This window comes from Phytophthora infestans, genomic scaffold (assembly GCF_000142945.1).
Source record: "Phytophthora infestans T30-4 supercont1.4 genomic scaffold, whole genome shotgun sequence".
In the NCBI taxonomy this organism is placed as follows: Eukaryota; Oomycota; class Peronosporomycetes; order Peronosporales; family Peronosporaceae; genus Phytophthora; species Phytophthora infestans.
In genome coordinates, this window is record NW_003303755.1 from 3185252 (window position 1) to 3200057 (window position 14806).

The window sequence follows — 14806 nt, forward strand, 5'->3', positions numbered from 1 at the left end:
CGCGATCACACACGCGCATCCTAGTTGCCGCCATAGTCCTAGTAGTAGCGTAGTCGCAGCTCAAAGACAATAGCAGTCCACTCAGTAACAGTACTCCCACTCGATCGCCCTCGTCTTCATCAATGTCGCTCAGGTACAGCCTCCGCATCAACAGCAGTAGTCAACGCAGTAGCAGTAGTCGTAGTTGTAGCCATGTCCTCGGATACGTTGTCATCGCTCGACACAATAGGTAAGACTTTCATAGCCTTGCGAAAGTGTGTGAACTTCACCACTGCAAGTGCCTTTGTCATTATATCGGCCACCATATCATCAGTTCCGATGTGTTGGGTTGTAAGTTGCTTCAACTCCACATGGCGTCTGATCATGTGGTACTTGTTATCGATATGTTTCGATTTCGAATGTTTGCCAGGTTTCGCAGTTAAGGCAATGGCTCCTTGATTGTCTCCCAGTAGTTGAGGTACTGGATGCTTCCAGCTCAACTCTTTGCATAGGCCAGCAAGCCACAACAAGTCCTTGGTCGCCTCTGCCATTGCTACGTACTCAGCTTCACAGGTACTAAGCGCGTTGATCTCTTGCTTGCGAGATGCGTAGGAGATGACGTTGTCGTCCAGCATAGTGATGTAGCCACTGATACTCCGTCGATCCACAGGGTCGTTCGCATAATCAGCATCAGAGTAGCCACTAACTTGCACATCAGTCTGTAGCTTCACATTCATCACTAGTCCGTAGTCACATGTAGCCTTCAGGTAACGCAGTACCCTCTTGGCTTGTGCGAAATGCATATGATCATAGCTCGCAAGATACTTGCCCAGGTGTCGGGTAGCATGAGCTATGTCAGGTCTCGATGCACTAACGAGGTACTGGAGAGCACCCACCAGTTCTCTGTAGGGAAGATACTCCTTCGAAGCAGGCACGTCTGTCTTCGAGGGCGTCGTAGCTTCTGGTGTAGCGCAGCCATTACAGTTCTCCATATGAAAACGCTTCAACACCTCCAGTACGTACTGCTTCTGGCAGTACACTATTTGCCGGCGCGGCCGGTCAATCAGGATCTCGACGCCTAAGAGATATTTGACTGTGCCCATCGTCGTGAGCTCGAATGTCTCTTGCAGTGAGGCAGCGATTGTGGCACACAGGTCACGTGAACCCATCAGCAGTAGATCGTCCACGTATACAGTCAATAGCAACTTGACTTCACCATCCTTCCTCAATGCATATAGGCCGTAGTCAGAGTCCGTCCTAGTAAACCCCATCGCAACAAGCTTCGTATGAAGCGTGCGATTCCAAACGTTCGGTGCTTGCTTCAGTCCGTACAGGCTCTTCAACAATCTGCAAATGGACCCAGGTCCATCCACCTGGAAGCCAGGAGGCTGCTCCATGAAGATAGTCTCGTCCAAGTCTCCATACAGAAAAGCCGTCTTCACGTCAAATTGCAACACCTCCCAACCTCTTTGTACAGCGTAGTAGATAGCCGCACGTATGGTTTCGAACCGGATCACAGGTGCATAGGTCTCAGAGTAGTTAATCCCAAGTTGTTGTTTGAATCCATGGATCACTAGTCGCGCCTTGAAACGTTTGATTCGTCCACGCTCATCTCGCTTCACAGCAAAGACCCACCTACACGTTATCACCTTCACTTTCTTGGCATCTTTGCGGGGTACAAGTTTCCAGGTCTTGTGACCCTTCAACGATTGAAGTTCCACCAACATTGCAGCTCTCCACTGCTGCCAGTACTTGCTTGCACGTGCTTGTTTGTACGTCGTCGGAATCTGCACATCCGTAGTCATAGCCTGCACTAGGCCTACCACGTAATCCGACAATCGAACATTCGCCTTCTGCTTCCTTCTTGGTCGCTTTAGGCAGGGCTCTCTTGATGGAGATTGAATTTCGAAGTCACTTGTCTCCTTCTCCACCATTGCAGGTTTCTTCTTTGTTCTGCGTCTCTTGCGCTTCCTCACTTCCAAACCTTCCTCGGTTTCTTCCGTAGGATCCTGCAACACGGCTGGTGCTGCAACACCAGCAGTCTCCGCACTGTCCTTGCTCACAGGTGCGTCAACGATTGACAAACTTCCACTTGAACTTAACTCAGTTTCTGCAGGTTCGTCAGCAAGTGGTACCGCCTCAAGTGGCTTCTCCGCACTAGAGATGCCGTCACTCCAACCTGGAAGGTACGTCTCCATGTTGGTCTTGATGCGCGCCACAGGTACAGTCTCGCGTAGAGTATGATCACCATCAAAGAATGCGTTCTCTAATAGATGCTTCATGTAGATGCCATCGGTTGTGAACTCTTCATGGAACTTCACATTCCCACTACGAGCTGTCACCACTTGAGCTGTCACCAGGTCAATGAACTTGTAGCCTAGGGTCGATTCGCTATAACCCAGTAATAGACACAGTCTTGCCCTCGCTTCCAGCTTTTCTTTCGCTTGTCTTGACTCAGGGGGAATACGCACGTGTGCCAGACAGCCCCAAGTACGCAAATCATCCAGCATGGGCTCCGATTCGTACAGTTTCTGGTGCGGGGACACCAATCCTAAAGGCTTGGTGGGTAGCCAGTTTAACGTCGTCACCACATGCAGGAAGGCTTCTCCCCACAAGGAGTTGGGCATGTGTGTAGCCATCAGCATCGCTCTGATTCTTGGTAGAACCACACCATTAGCACGCTCCACAATGCCGTTCTCTTGAGGAGAATAGGCGTTCGTAAACTGCTGCTCAATCCCTTGGTCGACGCAGTAGTCACTTAGCTCCTTGCTTGCAAATTCACCTCCTTGGTCAGAGTGTAGTCGTCGCACCTTCTTCTCAGGAAAACGAGTTCGCAGCCTGTTCAGTAGGACCTTGATGTGAAACGTTGCTTCACTCTTCTTCTTGAGTAGGAACGGCCACTTGTACCTTGTAGACTCATCTATGATAAAGAGAAACATTGTAGCTCCATCCACAGACTGTTCGTTCACAGAGCAAATGTCCATCATGAGAGTCTCCAGAGGTTCGGACTTCCGCGATGGAATCCGTTTATAAGACATTCGTTTTGCCTTACTGGCAGCACAAGCAACGCACTCGTAGGAAGTCAGACCTTTTGCATTCATCTTAACTCCAACATCGAGTTTGTTTGCCAACACTTTCACCGTCTCCATGCTCATATGACCAAATCGTTGGTGAAGCAGCTCCATGGCTTTCTTGCTGTCCATGTCCTCTTTTAGAGCCGCCATCACCATTACTCCAGTCCCTTTTTCTGCACGTAGTCGGTAGATACTGTCACGCATCATGAACTTGAGTGATGTGCTTGGCTTGGAGATCCAAGCAGTCTGTTGGTCCTCTGAGCATGTCAACTTGAAGTTGCCCTTCGTTTGTAGGTAGCCCAAACTAATGATGTTCACCTTCGCGTTCGGTGTGTACACCACGTCGTCCAGGAGACGGTCCTCGAGCTGGCCAGTTGCCTTGGTTCTGGTTCACAGCGTTGACTTGACGAGAGTTGGGTGGTCTGTTCTCACGATGGTCTTCAAATCGACGCGGAGACATGTTCCGCCCTTGGAAATTGTCACGTCGAGGTGAAGGTCCTCGTCCTCTCGAAGGATTGTCACGCCACTGCTGCTGCGGAGACGACGGTCCATAGCGACTCAGTCGATCATCACGTTGAGGTGGCGGCTCATAGCGACTCGGTCTCTCGTTACGCCACTGCTGCTGACGCGGTGGAGATCGATAACGCCCTGGATTTCCTCTTGGTTCACACCCTCGCATTGACGGAGAACGGCCTCTTCCTCTTGGTGGAGTTCGTTCTCGATTGAAGAATCGGGGTGGTGAACGACTTCGTCCTCGTCCTTGAATAGGAGGGTCAAAGTGTCCAACATCTTGACTCCAGAGTCCTCTCTCGTACGCACTCTCCAAGTTAGGTCTGCAATCATTGCGCATCTCTGATTCTTGGCGTCTGTTAAACCCGACATCAGGACCTCGACAGCTATCCCCCGGCACAGCCGAACCCCCTTGTGGTTCAGCTTGATTGCGCCATGGCTCAAGTGTAGGCCCTTTCGAGTTACTCGACAGTCCTTGCCCCAAGTAGTAGATGACTGATTCCCACGTAGGCACCAATCCAGCTGTAGACTGATTGCCCTCCCACTGAGTCTGCGCAGTTCTCGATACAGTAGGTTGCATGTTTTGCAGTACAGTAGCTTGTACACCCTGTTGGACAGCAGGTTGTCCAGTAGGTTGCACAGCTACAGCTGGTGCTTGCAGTGTAGGCAGTGAGGTTGATTGTCGTTGTTGTAGTCCTTGTCCTCCAACTTGTATGTGTTGAACAGGAACTCCAACTTGCAGCTGCAGTCGCTGCGTTGCTTGCGCAACCGACGATTGAGTGCGTTGCGTACTTGCCCGCACCCCTTCAACAACACGACGCTCTCCTCCTTCTTCACTTTCCGCAGGAGACGTTAGTGACCATGCAGGTGATTGCGTAGCCGTAGGCGATAGGGCAGCACCATCCGTAAGGTCAATCGCATTCGCATCGCATAGTGATAGGCCCGCAAACAGTCCTTGGCCATCTTCTTCCAACGCTACCGCATCCACACGACGTACGGAGTTCACCAGCGACACGGGAGCCCTTAGTTGTCTCTCTTGCAGCTTTCTCGCGAGCTCTGGCTTCAGTTGCTGGCCAGTGAGAGCCGTACACTCGGCATACCAATGTCCTTCTCCTTGACAGTTCGCGCAGTTTGTGCGCTGCTTCTTATCTGCAACGCCCTTGGATCGCTTGCGCTGTTGCTTGTTGCGCTTGCGTCCTCGGGCTTGACCTTGTCCTTGGTCCGTTCCGACATGAGCAATTTGCATTGAATGCGCGACCGGTTGTCTGGTCTGTGCACGCAGCTGGTCACGCTGGTGTTCAGCAGCGCGTAGTCGTTGTAAAGCTTCAGCAAGTGTAAGTGTCTTACGTTCATGGTTGTTAAGCCAATCGCCGTGTTCACGGGCGAGATCTTTAAACGCTTCCACGCTGTTCGATAGTAGTAGGCTTGCATGTTGCCACTCAGCAAACTCACCATTAGCTTGATGTAGAAGTGTCACCTTCTTTGCAATGTCGTCAGCATACTGCGATACTGACTCGTTTGGCTTGAGCCGGCGCGTCACTAGTTCTTGCAGTAGGTAATCAGGATTAATACCATCTCCAGCCTCAAAGTGCTGCGTAATCGCATCGTAGAGCATAGCGGCGGCGTCCATGTTGTCGTGGATGTCGTCGATTTTGAACGTCGTACGTAGGTCAACAGACAGCGACAACGCGAGTGCTGAGAATGCCTTGTTCTTGCGCGACTTGTACCACACGCGATATTTGTCACGACGCATGCCTTCTACTGCATCGTAACGCTCAGGGCCATAGGTGATGTCTCCCAGCATCTTCGGCTCGAAGTGCAACGGCACCTCGCTCTTCCAGGCCTTGTAGTCGCCTTTCAGATGGAGCTTGGGCAGCTTGATCGGAGGCGAGTTGATGAGGACCTTGGTGTACTCAGCCAGCTCGCCGTCGTTGTAGCGGCCAGTAGGGTTCATGTTGTCTAGAGGGCGCCACGGATCGTCGGGGTCTCGGTCGCCGTTTTGTTCGTTTAGCGGCGACTGGGGAGGATTGTCAACTGGCACGGATTCTTCCGTGTTCGTCGACGAAAGTTTATGCATACTTTCGAGTAACATTTGGAATAACGGGCGGCCACCCGGGATTCCAGCCAATGAACGAATTAGTCGTTCTGCATCACTGTGCGACAGTGTTGCGTCATTGTTCAAGCTTGAATTTCCTGCCAATGGGGTTGAAGCTTGATCTTGATTGGTCGAAATTCCAGAACTTGTGTCTGGAACGCCAGCAGCCACGTCAGTCGCAGACTGCGCCCTGATTGGGCTCATAACCAGTGGTGACGTAGGGTTCGTCACGGAGGGATTGTTCTCCATGTGTCGATCGCTTCTAAGAGTAGGAGCCATTTAAATGTAAATACACTTAAATGTCAACTTTAGGAAACTAATCAGGAAGTAACGTAAACACGTAAGTGCCGGGCAAAAGGCCGCGACAGGACTGCGGTGTCTGGCGAGGCTGCTCTTCTCTGCTGCTCTCTGATGAGCGGCAGGCGTCAAAACGCAAAGTGTGGAGCAGCCTCCGCCAGAACACCGCTGTACCGCAAAAGTAGATTAGTATACAAATAGCAAATAAGTCAATACTAAACTCTAGATAAATGCACTCTCGTTTGAGTACACCATCTTGGCAGCGCACAGCCAACGATGTCCTTGTGCATACAGTCCTTGGTATAGTCCTTCGCCATTGCACGCATGTGTACTCAGTGTAGCCGGTTGTAGTGCAGCCGCAAGCTGCACTGCCAGGCGCATGAGTGTCCTTGGGATGTGTCTTTGCAGACACTGGCAGTGGACGGTGGCTCGTAGATGGGGGCACCGGACACTGGCAGACTGCAATGCACTGGCGCTCGACACGCAGGTAAGTTTTATAGCTCACAATGCTGACAAGCGGCAAAGTGATTTACACGCTAAAGTTGAGACATTTCCTTCGCTTGGGGACGTTGCTATTTTGCAGGCAGGAGTTAGCAAAATTGGATAAAGTTGCGTCCTTAGAATCTAGACGACTGCTAATTGAAACATTTCTAGATTTAGGTGCATTTTGTTTTGCTCAAAAACTCCAGGCATACATAAAAACGCCAGGTATACGTGAATGTATACAAGAACAGTTCATCCCTGTCGGTAATGAGATGAGTGCCCACCACAAGTTCTCGCTGCATGTTGAGCACAGCTACCTCAAGATTGCCATGTGCGTCGTACTAACTAGCTTCATAACGCACCCATAACTCATATCGTTATCTCCTGACAGTTTCTCTGAGGACGGAGCTGCGCCTGTCGCCGACGTGAAGCAGCTCAAGTTTGCCCTGGATAACACGCTCAAGACTGCGTTCGGCGTGGTAGGGGCTTCAGCCAGCGAGTTCGACATCCTATCCTTCGAGAAAACGCTCGCCAACAATAGCGAACCCAGCACAGCCCTAATACGAGTCCAACGTGGCGGATTGGAGACTTTACGGGGCGCCATCACCATGTGCACGACGCTCAACGGAAAACTGTGCAAGCTTGAGGTTCTGCACATGGGTGACTCACTCATGGACATGGCCTCCGGGAGATTCTTATAGACGGTTGGGAACAATATAGAGATAGTGACGACAAACGCTACGTCTTGAAATGTCTATCCCTCTACACAACAGCTTCAGGAGCTCCAACAACGATCGTCTTCTCGGAGAAAGCTAAACGTTTGCGGTTGCGCTTAAGCAATACCGTACGGTCGATGGGGTCGTTGTAAGCGTTCAGCCGCATCGTCGAGCGCTGGTCGCCCATGTTGCCTCCAGTGCTCAATACATTCTGCATAGAAGACAGACGAGAGACACTTGATGTCGCCTGCATGGCAGCGTTCAGTGATTGAACTGAGGAAGTAAATGACGGGATCGAAGGCGAAGAGCGACGGCGCCGTAGCTCTCGACCGGTTGGCACACGTTGGCGCGTTTGTCCCTGCTCCTCTTCGTCTTCAATACGCAACGTATCCAGCACCTCATCTGTCAATGTTGCTCGGTCGAAAGCGTTGAGTACGAACTGACGTAGAGCCAAGCGGTAGCTGTACTTCTCCAGTAGTGCATGCACATACATTAGCAGCACAGGTTCTTCGAATAACTCGGGTTTCGATGAGCGCAGCTTGTTAAGCGAAGCATGTGCCTCCTTCTGAGTGATGTGGTTGCTCAGATCTGCAACAAAACGCAGTACTTCGCGCCACTCATTGGGCATTTTGTCACGTCTGCGGATTAATAGTCGCTGAAGCGGTGAAGCACGAGGCGTCTGCGTCAATGGACAAGGCGTTGAGGAGCCAGACGGTGGCCACATAAAGAGCGACGTGCAGTTCTGCGGGACAGCAATGGACGTGCGTGATGCATCACGCGGAGCATCCCAGCCAAGACGAGCCAGGTGTCGTTGACCAGCAGGTGACCGTGCTAGCAAACCCAGCACGAAGAAACACGTTCCGCGTATGGACACGAGCGGGGAATCAGTAGCCAGCTTCACGATCATCTCCACAAAGTCTTGAGCGTAGTGGTTCAGCAGGTCGTATCCGCGTGGAGTGGCTGATACGTGACCAAGTGCCCACAAAGCGGCGCGCTTTTCAAGAGGAACGCTTGCAGCGTCACGAAGACAGGCGAGGAACTCTGGTAAATGGCCCGAGGAGTGCAGAATCTGGCAACCAGCACTGGTCTTCGCTAACTCACCGTACAGATGCACTGGCAATGGTACGGTACGCGGACGAAGAGGAAGTAGCTGCAGTGTGAACTCCACAGACTTGAGCATAAGACGCTTCACGCTTCCGTTTGAGGTGTTGGTGCCAGCTGCTGAGTCCATTTCCACTCGGAAGTTCCACACAGCACGCTCTCCAGGGGCACATAGTGAACACTCCGGCGCTGTAAGATACTGCGGCGACCGCTGCTCGGGCTGACACGAACTCCAATCCTTATTTTCTTCCTTCGCTGCGTCGACCGAAGACGCACCAGTATCGGCAAAGTCCAGCGACGCAGACATCATCGTCTCCGAGCTGCGGTCCATATTCCCAGTAGTCGAGTTGGACGCTGAACGTGCACGCAGCATCTTCTGCTGGGTGTCGCTTGAAAGAGCAGAGCCACCGCCCGATGCAGATGCGCTTGTGGACACGAAGCCTCCATTGCTCTGCGGTGGCGGCTTCGTAAAGCCACGTCGGTCTACTGGTTGCGTGCCCAAGAACAGGCACGCTTGCAATGTCTGCTGTGAGTTCACGACCACAGGTTGAGGCATATTACGTGCATCGACAACGATTCCCTTGACGCGGATGGAGTTCATACGAAGCTCATCGTCGATACTGGTACCATCATCCTCGTCACGCATCGCGCCATCGATATACGTCTCCAAGATGAGATTCGACGGAGGGCCGCTTCCTGGAGGTCCCACAATCTTCACCTCCATGTTCCACGGCATACGATAGAGCCAATCCAGTCCCCACAAGGAGCGTTGGCTGCTCCCACCACTAGGAGGCTTAAGTCCGACGCCACCACCTCGCTTCATGGGCACATTCACCGGGATGGGAGTAGGAGAGCACGTTTGGCGTGTGCTAGTTGAGCCACCGCTTGCACCACGTTCTCGGCCTGCTGCATCGCGATGTAAGCCACGGAATAGCGCGTGCTCCACGGCATGCACGTATGAAATGTGCTTCTCACGACGCCAAGCGGCAAGTGTACGTGAGATCCAGTCGCCTGTCTCACGCAAAAAGTTGAGTCCCTCAGCTAGCGAAAGCGACTTGAGAAGCAGAGACTCGGCACGTTTGTCCTTGAGCTGGATCAACTTGGTTGGACGCTTCAAAATCATAGCAAGAAGACATGCAGGGGTCTCAGCGGCCTCTTCCAGAACACTCAACGCAGCCTTAGCAACCTCCTCCTCTTGTGTGAGTTGCGTCACCAGTGCGTCGACACCCCACTTATCAAAGTCTGCCACCTCAGAACGCAGCAGAGCACGCAGCAAGCATGTTGCATACAGACGCAGCGCCTTGGAACCTTCCATCATCCACGACTGGAGCAGCTTACGGGAACTGCCATCAACCGAGTAGTCCAAGTTGGCTAGAATAAGACGACACAGGAAATCGTGGCCCTTAGTTGTGCCCATGACGTACAGTCGCTGAAATAGATTGGACTGCTCCATCATCTTAAGACCTTCCTTGCTCGAGCTCATCAGTCCCAGAAGCGTGAAATACTCGCGCAACATTCGACGCGATACATAGTCAGGTGAAAACATGCGAGCCTTCAAGACGCCAATATGGGACTCCACGATAGCAGCCTCTGGGCGTGCCTCCAGCTCAAGAGCTGACGAAATCTCGGTAAGCAGTTGACCACGTCTGTCGGTCTTCAGGAAGAGTAAACCTTCGGGATGATTCAACAAAAGCGTATACATCTGACAAGCTGGACGCAAGTACGGCACGTGATCCGGAATCCAGTACAGGTTCGAGAAATAGCCCTTGTTGCCTTGATCACAACGGAAAAAGCCTGAGAGACGCTTGAAGAACTTGGTCTTCATTGCCTCCGAAAGTCGCTGCGGGTTTGTCAGTGGACCTTCGAGCATTTCGGCAATGATATCCCAGTTCCAGTTCTTGTAGTTCTTGTCCGTCAGTACGCGCGAGCGGTTGTGCAGCATGTCTTTAAATGTACTGTCATCCATCTGTGCATCGAGAGATTGCTTAAGCTCGAGAACCATCAGCTCTCGTGATGTCAAGCTGTCTTTTAGGAGCGCCGTTGCGTTCTTCGTTCCGCGTTGTGTTGAAGGAGGCGCAACAGCATAAGACGCAGAGCCACCGCCAGTTCCAGCAATACCAACACCACCACTAGATGACGGGAGACGCACTACACCTGCAATTTGCTGCAGAGCCAGGAGATTTGATGGGCGATTCGTATCACGAAGAAGCTCGGACGCTAGCTGCACGCCGTTAACACCGCTGCCGCCGTACGAGACCAACGATACACCACGCGTAGCAATACTGCCGGAGTTGGCACCTACAGCGTTAGCCAGCTCGCCCAGCATCTCACTAGCTCGGATCGATTTTTCGCGTTGTAGACGCTCTAACAGACTCTTTGCATGGTCACCGAGGGACATTGTGGTTGTTGTGGTCAGCGACGTCGACGATACTAGTCGCGGGAGTGCGAGCAATGACGCACAGTGCTGGTCAGGCAGCAAACGAGAAGCCATCCGCAATATGTCAGCCAGTAGGTCGATTGCTGGCTCTGCCAAAGCTCGAGACGGTCCCGTTCCTAAAGTCACCAGCGCTTCAAGGATCCCACAATGGATCATAGCGAGAAGAATGATTACTGTGTAGTTGTCCAGTAGATTGTGGTTCACTGCAAGTGGCAATTGCTCTGCACTCGACAGACTCACGGGAAGAGCAGGTGTGTCTGCAGCGTCGGTGGCTGACTTGTCGAAGCTGGTTTTCTTGTAAAAAATCTCGCAGATAGTGGACAGAACTGCCTTCTGCACGTCCTCGCCCACAGGTTTCACTAATAGCTGAATCAGTGACTGTAAACCCTGCGGATTGCTCGTCAGCACCACCATTCCTGTCCAGGATCGCATCATCGTCACAATGGCGTTGCGACTGGCCATCCATCGCTGTCTCCTCTCGTTACCCGCTGGTAAGTCAGTATCTGTGAATGGAGCCAATAGCACTTGTGAATCCACGAAAGGCTCAATAAACTTGCGAGTCGACGGCTCATTTAGGATGACAAGCAATGTCATAAGCAGCGAGTCTGCAAGGTCCTGGAACGACGGCTCCAGAATGGCATCCACCAAGGTTTTAGTGCCATTAGCCTCAGCCACGACCTCTACATTCAGCAGTGATAACTCTCGTAGCGTCTCCAAGCACACACGACGCATATTATCGTCCTTGTGCCCTGCAATGGCCGTCAACGAGGTCACGAGACCTGTCGGCATCTGAGCCGCGTCGATCTCCATGATCCGTCGCACTACCTTGAGAGCCTGGACACGTTCTGCTAAATGCTTTTGCTCACGTTCTAAAGAGCGAACCACGAAGACGGGCAAGTTGAGATCCACGAAATACTTGATGCTAGCACTACTGCTGATGGCGTAACGCAGCGCCCTGAGCGCTCCCGCGCGCGTTGATGTGTCCGAGTCGCAAACCAGACGACGCATGGCCTTCATGAGTCGGTCCATTGGAAACGAGTCCAGTAGCAGCGGGTCATTTTTGAGCTCCTGCTCGTAGAAAGGTATTATAGTTTTGAGTTAGTTTTATTCCACGTGGGGCATCAAGAGACGACGTACGTAGCAGACGCGGCCAGTGCTGTCGAGCTTGGACTTGCGGTCCAGATTGCTGCGCTCAATAAGCGTGCAGATGGCTGCCAAGCTGCCGTCTCCGCGCGGGGCCGAGTCTCTACGTTGCGACGCCATGTTGGCGAGGGGGGAAGATGCCGCAATGTGGCTTGAACCTGCAAGACCAATATTTTTGAGAGCTCAAAACTTTTAGCCGGAAATAATAATAGTATTTTGTTTTTGTTCAGTACTACTTGGATATATTACTAATAATAATACAACAACCGATTCAGACCACAAACGCCATCCATCGGAGCCACAAAGGGGAATCAGAGGTGATGGCGACTGTGTCCATGAACCGATTGATGCGCGGTATAGCGGCACTGAATGTGTCTGCTCCGCGTGCGAGTCTGGTGCGCGCAGCCAGCACGCAGGTGGCTGCAATGCCGGCCAATTTGTCGCTGGCCGAAGAGAAGCCAATGCCGCCGCCTCGCGTGATCCCGGCTGCGCAGGAGGTCAAGGTGACGTCGTCGGGCGACCTGGAGTTGAAGATGCTGTCGTTGGCCGAGGACACGCAGGATCTTGGCTCTATTTCCATGGACGGCGAGGTTTTTGGCGCGCCCGACCGCGTGGACATCCTACAGCGTGTTGTGCGCTGGCAGTTGGCATGCCGTCGTGCTGGTACCAACAAGACTAAGACGCGCTCCGAAGTGAGTGGCTCCACCCGCAAGCCATGGAAGCAGAAAGGCTCTGGGCGTGCCCGTGTGGGTGACATCCGTGCGCCGCAGTGGCGCGGAGGCTACCGTGTGCACGGCCCCGTGCTCCGCGACTTCTCGTACAGCCTGCCCAAGAAGGTGCGCGCCATGGGCCTGCGCGTTGCGCTATCCACCAAGCTCCGTGAGGGCAAACTGGCCATCGTAGACTCCCTAGACGTTGACGTACGTAGCTGAGTAAGTGAAGATTGTAAACTTTTTACTGACGTTTTGGTGTAACAGATTACCAAGACTAAGGATATGAAGAAGCTGCTGGGCGGCCGTGGCTGGGACCACGCGCTGTTCGTGGGAGGTGAGGAAGTGGAGTCGAGCTTTGTGCTGGCCACACGTAACATCCCGCACGTGGACACGCTCGCGCAGAACAAGATCAATGTCTACTCGATCTTGCAGAAGGACTTGCTGATCATCACGAAGGACGCCGTCAAATACCTTGAGGAGCGTCTTCACGTTGACTAGATAAGTGACAGCGGCTCGACGGGTGACACGTACAGACAGTCAGGAGGGCAAACAACGAGGGAGGTGCTCCAAACCAAGTTACAGATAGAGCATGGCCGACTTTGGGAGGCACTGGAGGAAATGTACTCGTGTTTCGCCCTATTGTGCATTATTTCTTCGTCATTTATACTTAGATCGATGGAGCTTCACTGAGATCAACCACCGGAGAAAGCTCCGGGGGCTTGACCGTAGCTCTGAGTCTTTCCTCCACAGGCGCAGGCTCACTGACCTCGATCACCGCTGAGTCACAGGCATTCAGCAAGTGGGCCTGGCCCAGAAACTCCTTAGCTTCCGTCAGCTCGACTGTCAGCGCCTCACGCTGCTTGGCCATCGCTGCCTCCAGCTCGTCTCGCTTGGTCTTGAAGTCGCGGCCATTGGCCAACACCTTCATCAGCGTCTGTTTGATCACCTGACTTTCACGCTTGATCTCGGCCAAATCGTTAGCATTAGTATCGGCGCCAGGCTCGAACTCCCCAACGGCCATCCGCTCCAAGTGCCACCCGTTGAGGCCGCCCATGCGGGCACTGGGGGCACTAAGATCGAGAATCTCCCGTAAATTGTCGACGTTACGTCGTTGCTACACGGGTATCCAAAGTGTAAGTATCGGATCTCAGGCGTTGGCAGCGGATGAACTTACGTCGTAGACTTCTGCGAGCTCTACCCATTTGCCGTCTAAGTCGTTGCGTGTGTACAGGTCGCACAGCTCGCAAATGGTGGCAGCTGCTGTGGCACCAGCGCCAGCACCATCGTCCTTCCCCTTGCTCAGCATGCTGATCAGCGATGCTTTTGAATCGTACTAAACTTTAGCTCGAATCAGATTTTCAAAACAGGAGAGGCCTAGAGTGAACATTTACATTTCCTATGAGCAACGCCTTCCAGCACGGCGACGTGACGCTCTTCACATGTCCGCGCATCCGTCAACCGGAATGCATCAAGCTCATCGTCCCTCCCGGCGCCTCACTTCTTCCTGGCCAAGAGAACTGGACCAGTAACGACGCTGTGGAGGCCTATTGTCTGCGCTGCAGCATAGTTTTCCCTTTCCACATGACTACAGTGCGCAAACATGTGATAAGTAAACACCCAGAAGAACTGGCAGATTTAAATGAAGACGAATATATAGAGGAGACGGAAGAAGAGACTCAAGCCAGTAGCACGAATGGGGCGAAGCGCTTGTCCTCTGAGCTTTCAATGCGCGACGATGAACGAGTAGAAACCAGCAACAGCATTCCTCGACCAGTGACCAAAAAGAAACGCACCAAGCGAGATGAAGTGCTGGCGACCATTTACTCCGGAGACCCGACAGCTATGGATCTGCTGGTTCGATGGATCTGTGGCAGTTTGGAGCCGCTGTCGACCGTAGAAGAGTCAGGCTTCATTAATCTTATTAGATTTCTATCGACGGGGAAACTCCAATTGCCTGACCGAGAGACTATTTGCCGTATAGTGGAGCACAAGGCGGCAAAGCAGCGGTTTGAGACCATGGGGCGAGTGCACGAGGAAGTGGGTCAATTTTCACTCTCTGTGGAGATCTGGCAGTCGGAATACGACAGCTACTACGGAAGAGAAAGGTACCTCGTGCTGTTGTGTCATCACTTAAACGCGAATTTTGAGCCGGCTACGTTTCCCTTGGGTGTAATCAACGCAGAAGATGGAGCCGTGGACGAGATGGCAAAGAATATTTTGCGGGAATGGGAGCTCTCGCTAAACAATGCGTCTCTACT

The 14806-nt window shown here is 52.6% G+C and overlaps 4 protein-coding genes across 4 annotated transcripts; 2 read left to right on the plus strand and 2 right to left on the minus strand.

The window, feature by feature from the left end:
- Window positions 1-6710: 6710 nt before the first annotated feature.
- On the plus strand, window positions 6711-7139 carry PITG_03766 (uncharacterized protein; the record flags this gene model as incomplete). The annotated part of the gene is made up of 2 exons (XM_002906766.1): window positions 6711-6769; window positions 6830-7139. The coding sequence occupies 2 exons, from the start codon at window positions 6711-6713 to the stop codon at window positions 7137-7139; spliced, it is 369 nt and encodes a 122-aa protein (XP_002906812.1).
- Window positions 7140-7200: 61 nt separating this feature from the next.
- On the minus strand, window positions 7201-11955 carry PITG_03767 (uncharacterized protein; the record flags this gene model as incomplete). The annotated part of the gene is made up of 2 exons (XM_002906767.1): window positions 7201-11760; window positions 11830-11955. The coding sequence occupies 2 exons, from the start codon at window positions 11953-11955 to the stop codon at window positions 7201-7203; spliced, it is 4686 nt and encodes a 1561-aa protein (XP_002906813.1).
- A 185-nt stretch (window positions 11956-12140) lies between these two features.
- Window positions 12141-13063, plus strand: PITG_03768 (50S ribosomal protein L4; the record flags this gene model as incomplete). Its single annotated transcript, XM_002906768.1, has 2 exons — window positions 12141-12755; window positions 12813-13063. The coding sequence occupies 2 exons, from the start codon at window positions 12156-12158 to the stop codon at window positions 13044-13046; spliced, it is 834 nt and encodes a 277-aa protein (XP_002906814.1).
- Window positions 13064-13154: 91 nt separating this feature from the next.
- Window positions 13155-13867, minus strand: PITG_03769 (uncharacterized protein; the record flags this gene model as incomplete). The annotated part of the gene is made up of 2 exons (XM_002906769.1): window positions 13155-13662; window positions 13723-13867. The coding sequence occupies 2 exons, from the start codon at window positions 13852-13854 to the stop codon at window positions 13216-13218; spliced, it is 579 nt and encodes a 192-aa protein (XP_002906815.1).
- Window positions 13868-14806: the final 939 nt, after the last annotated feature.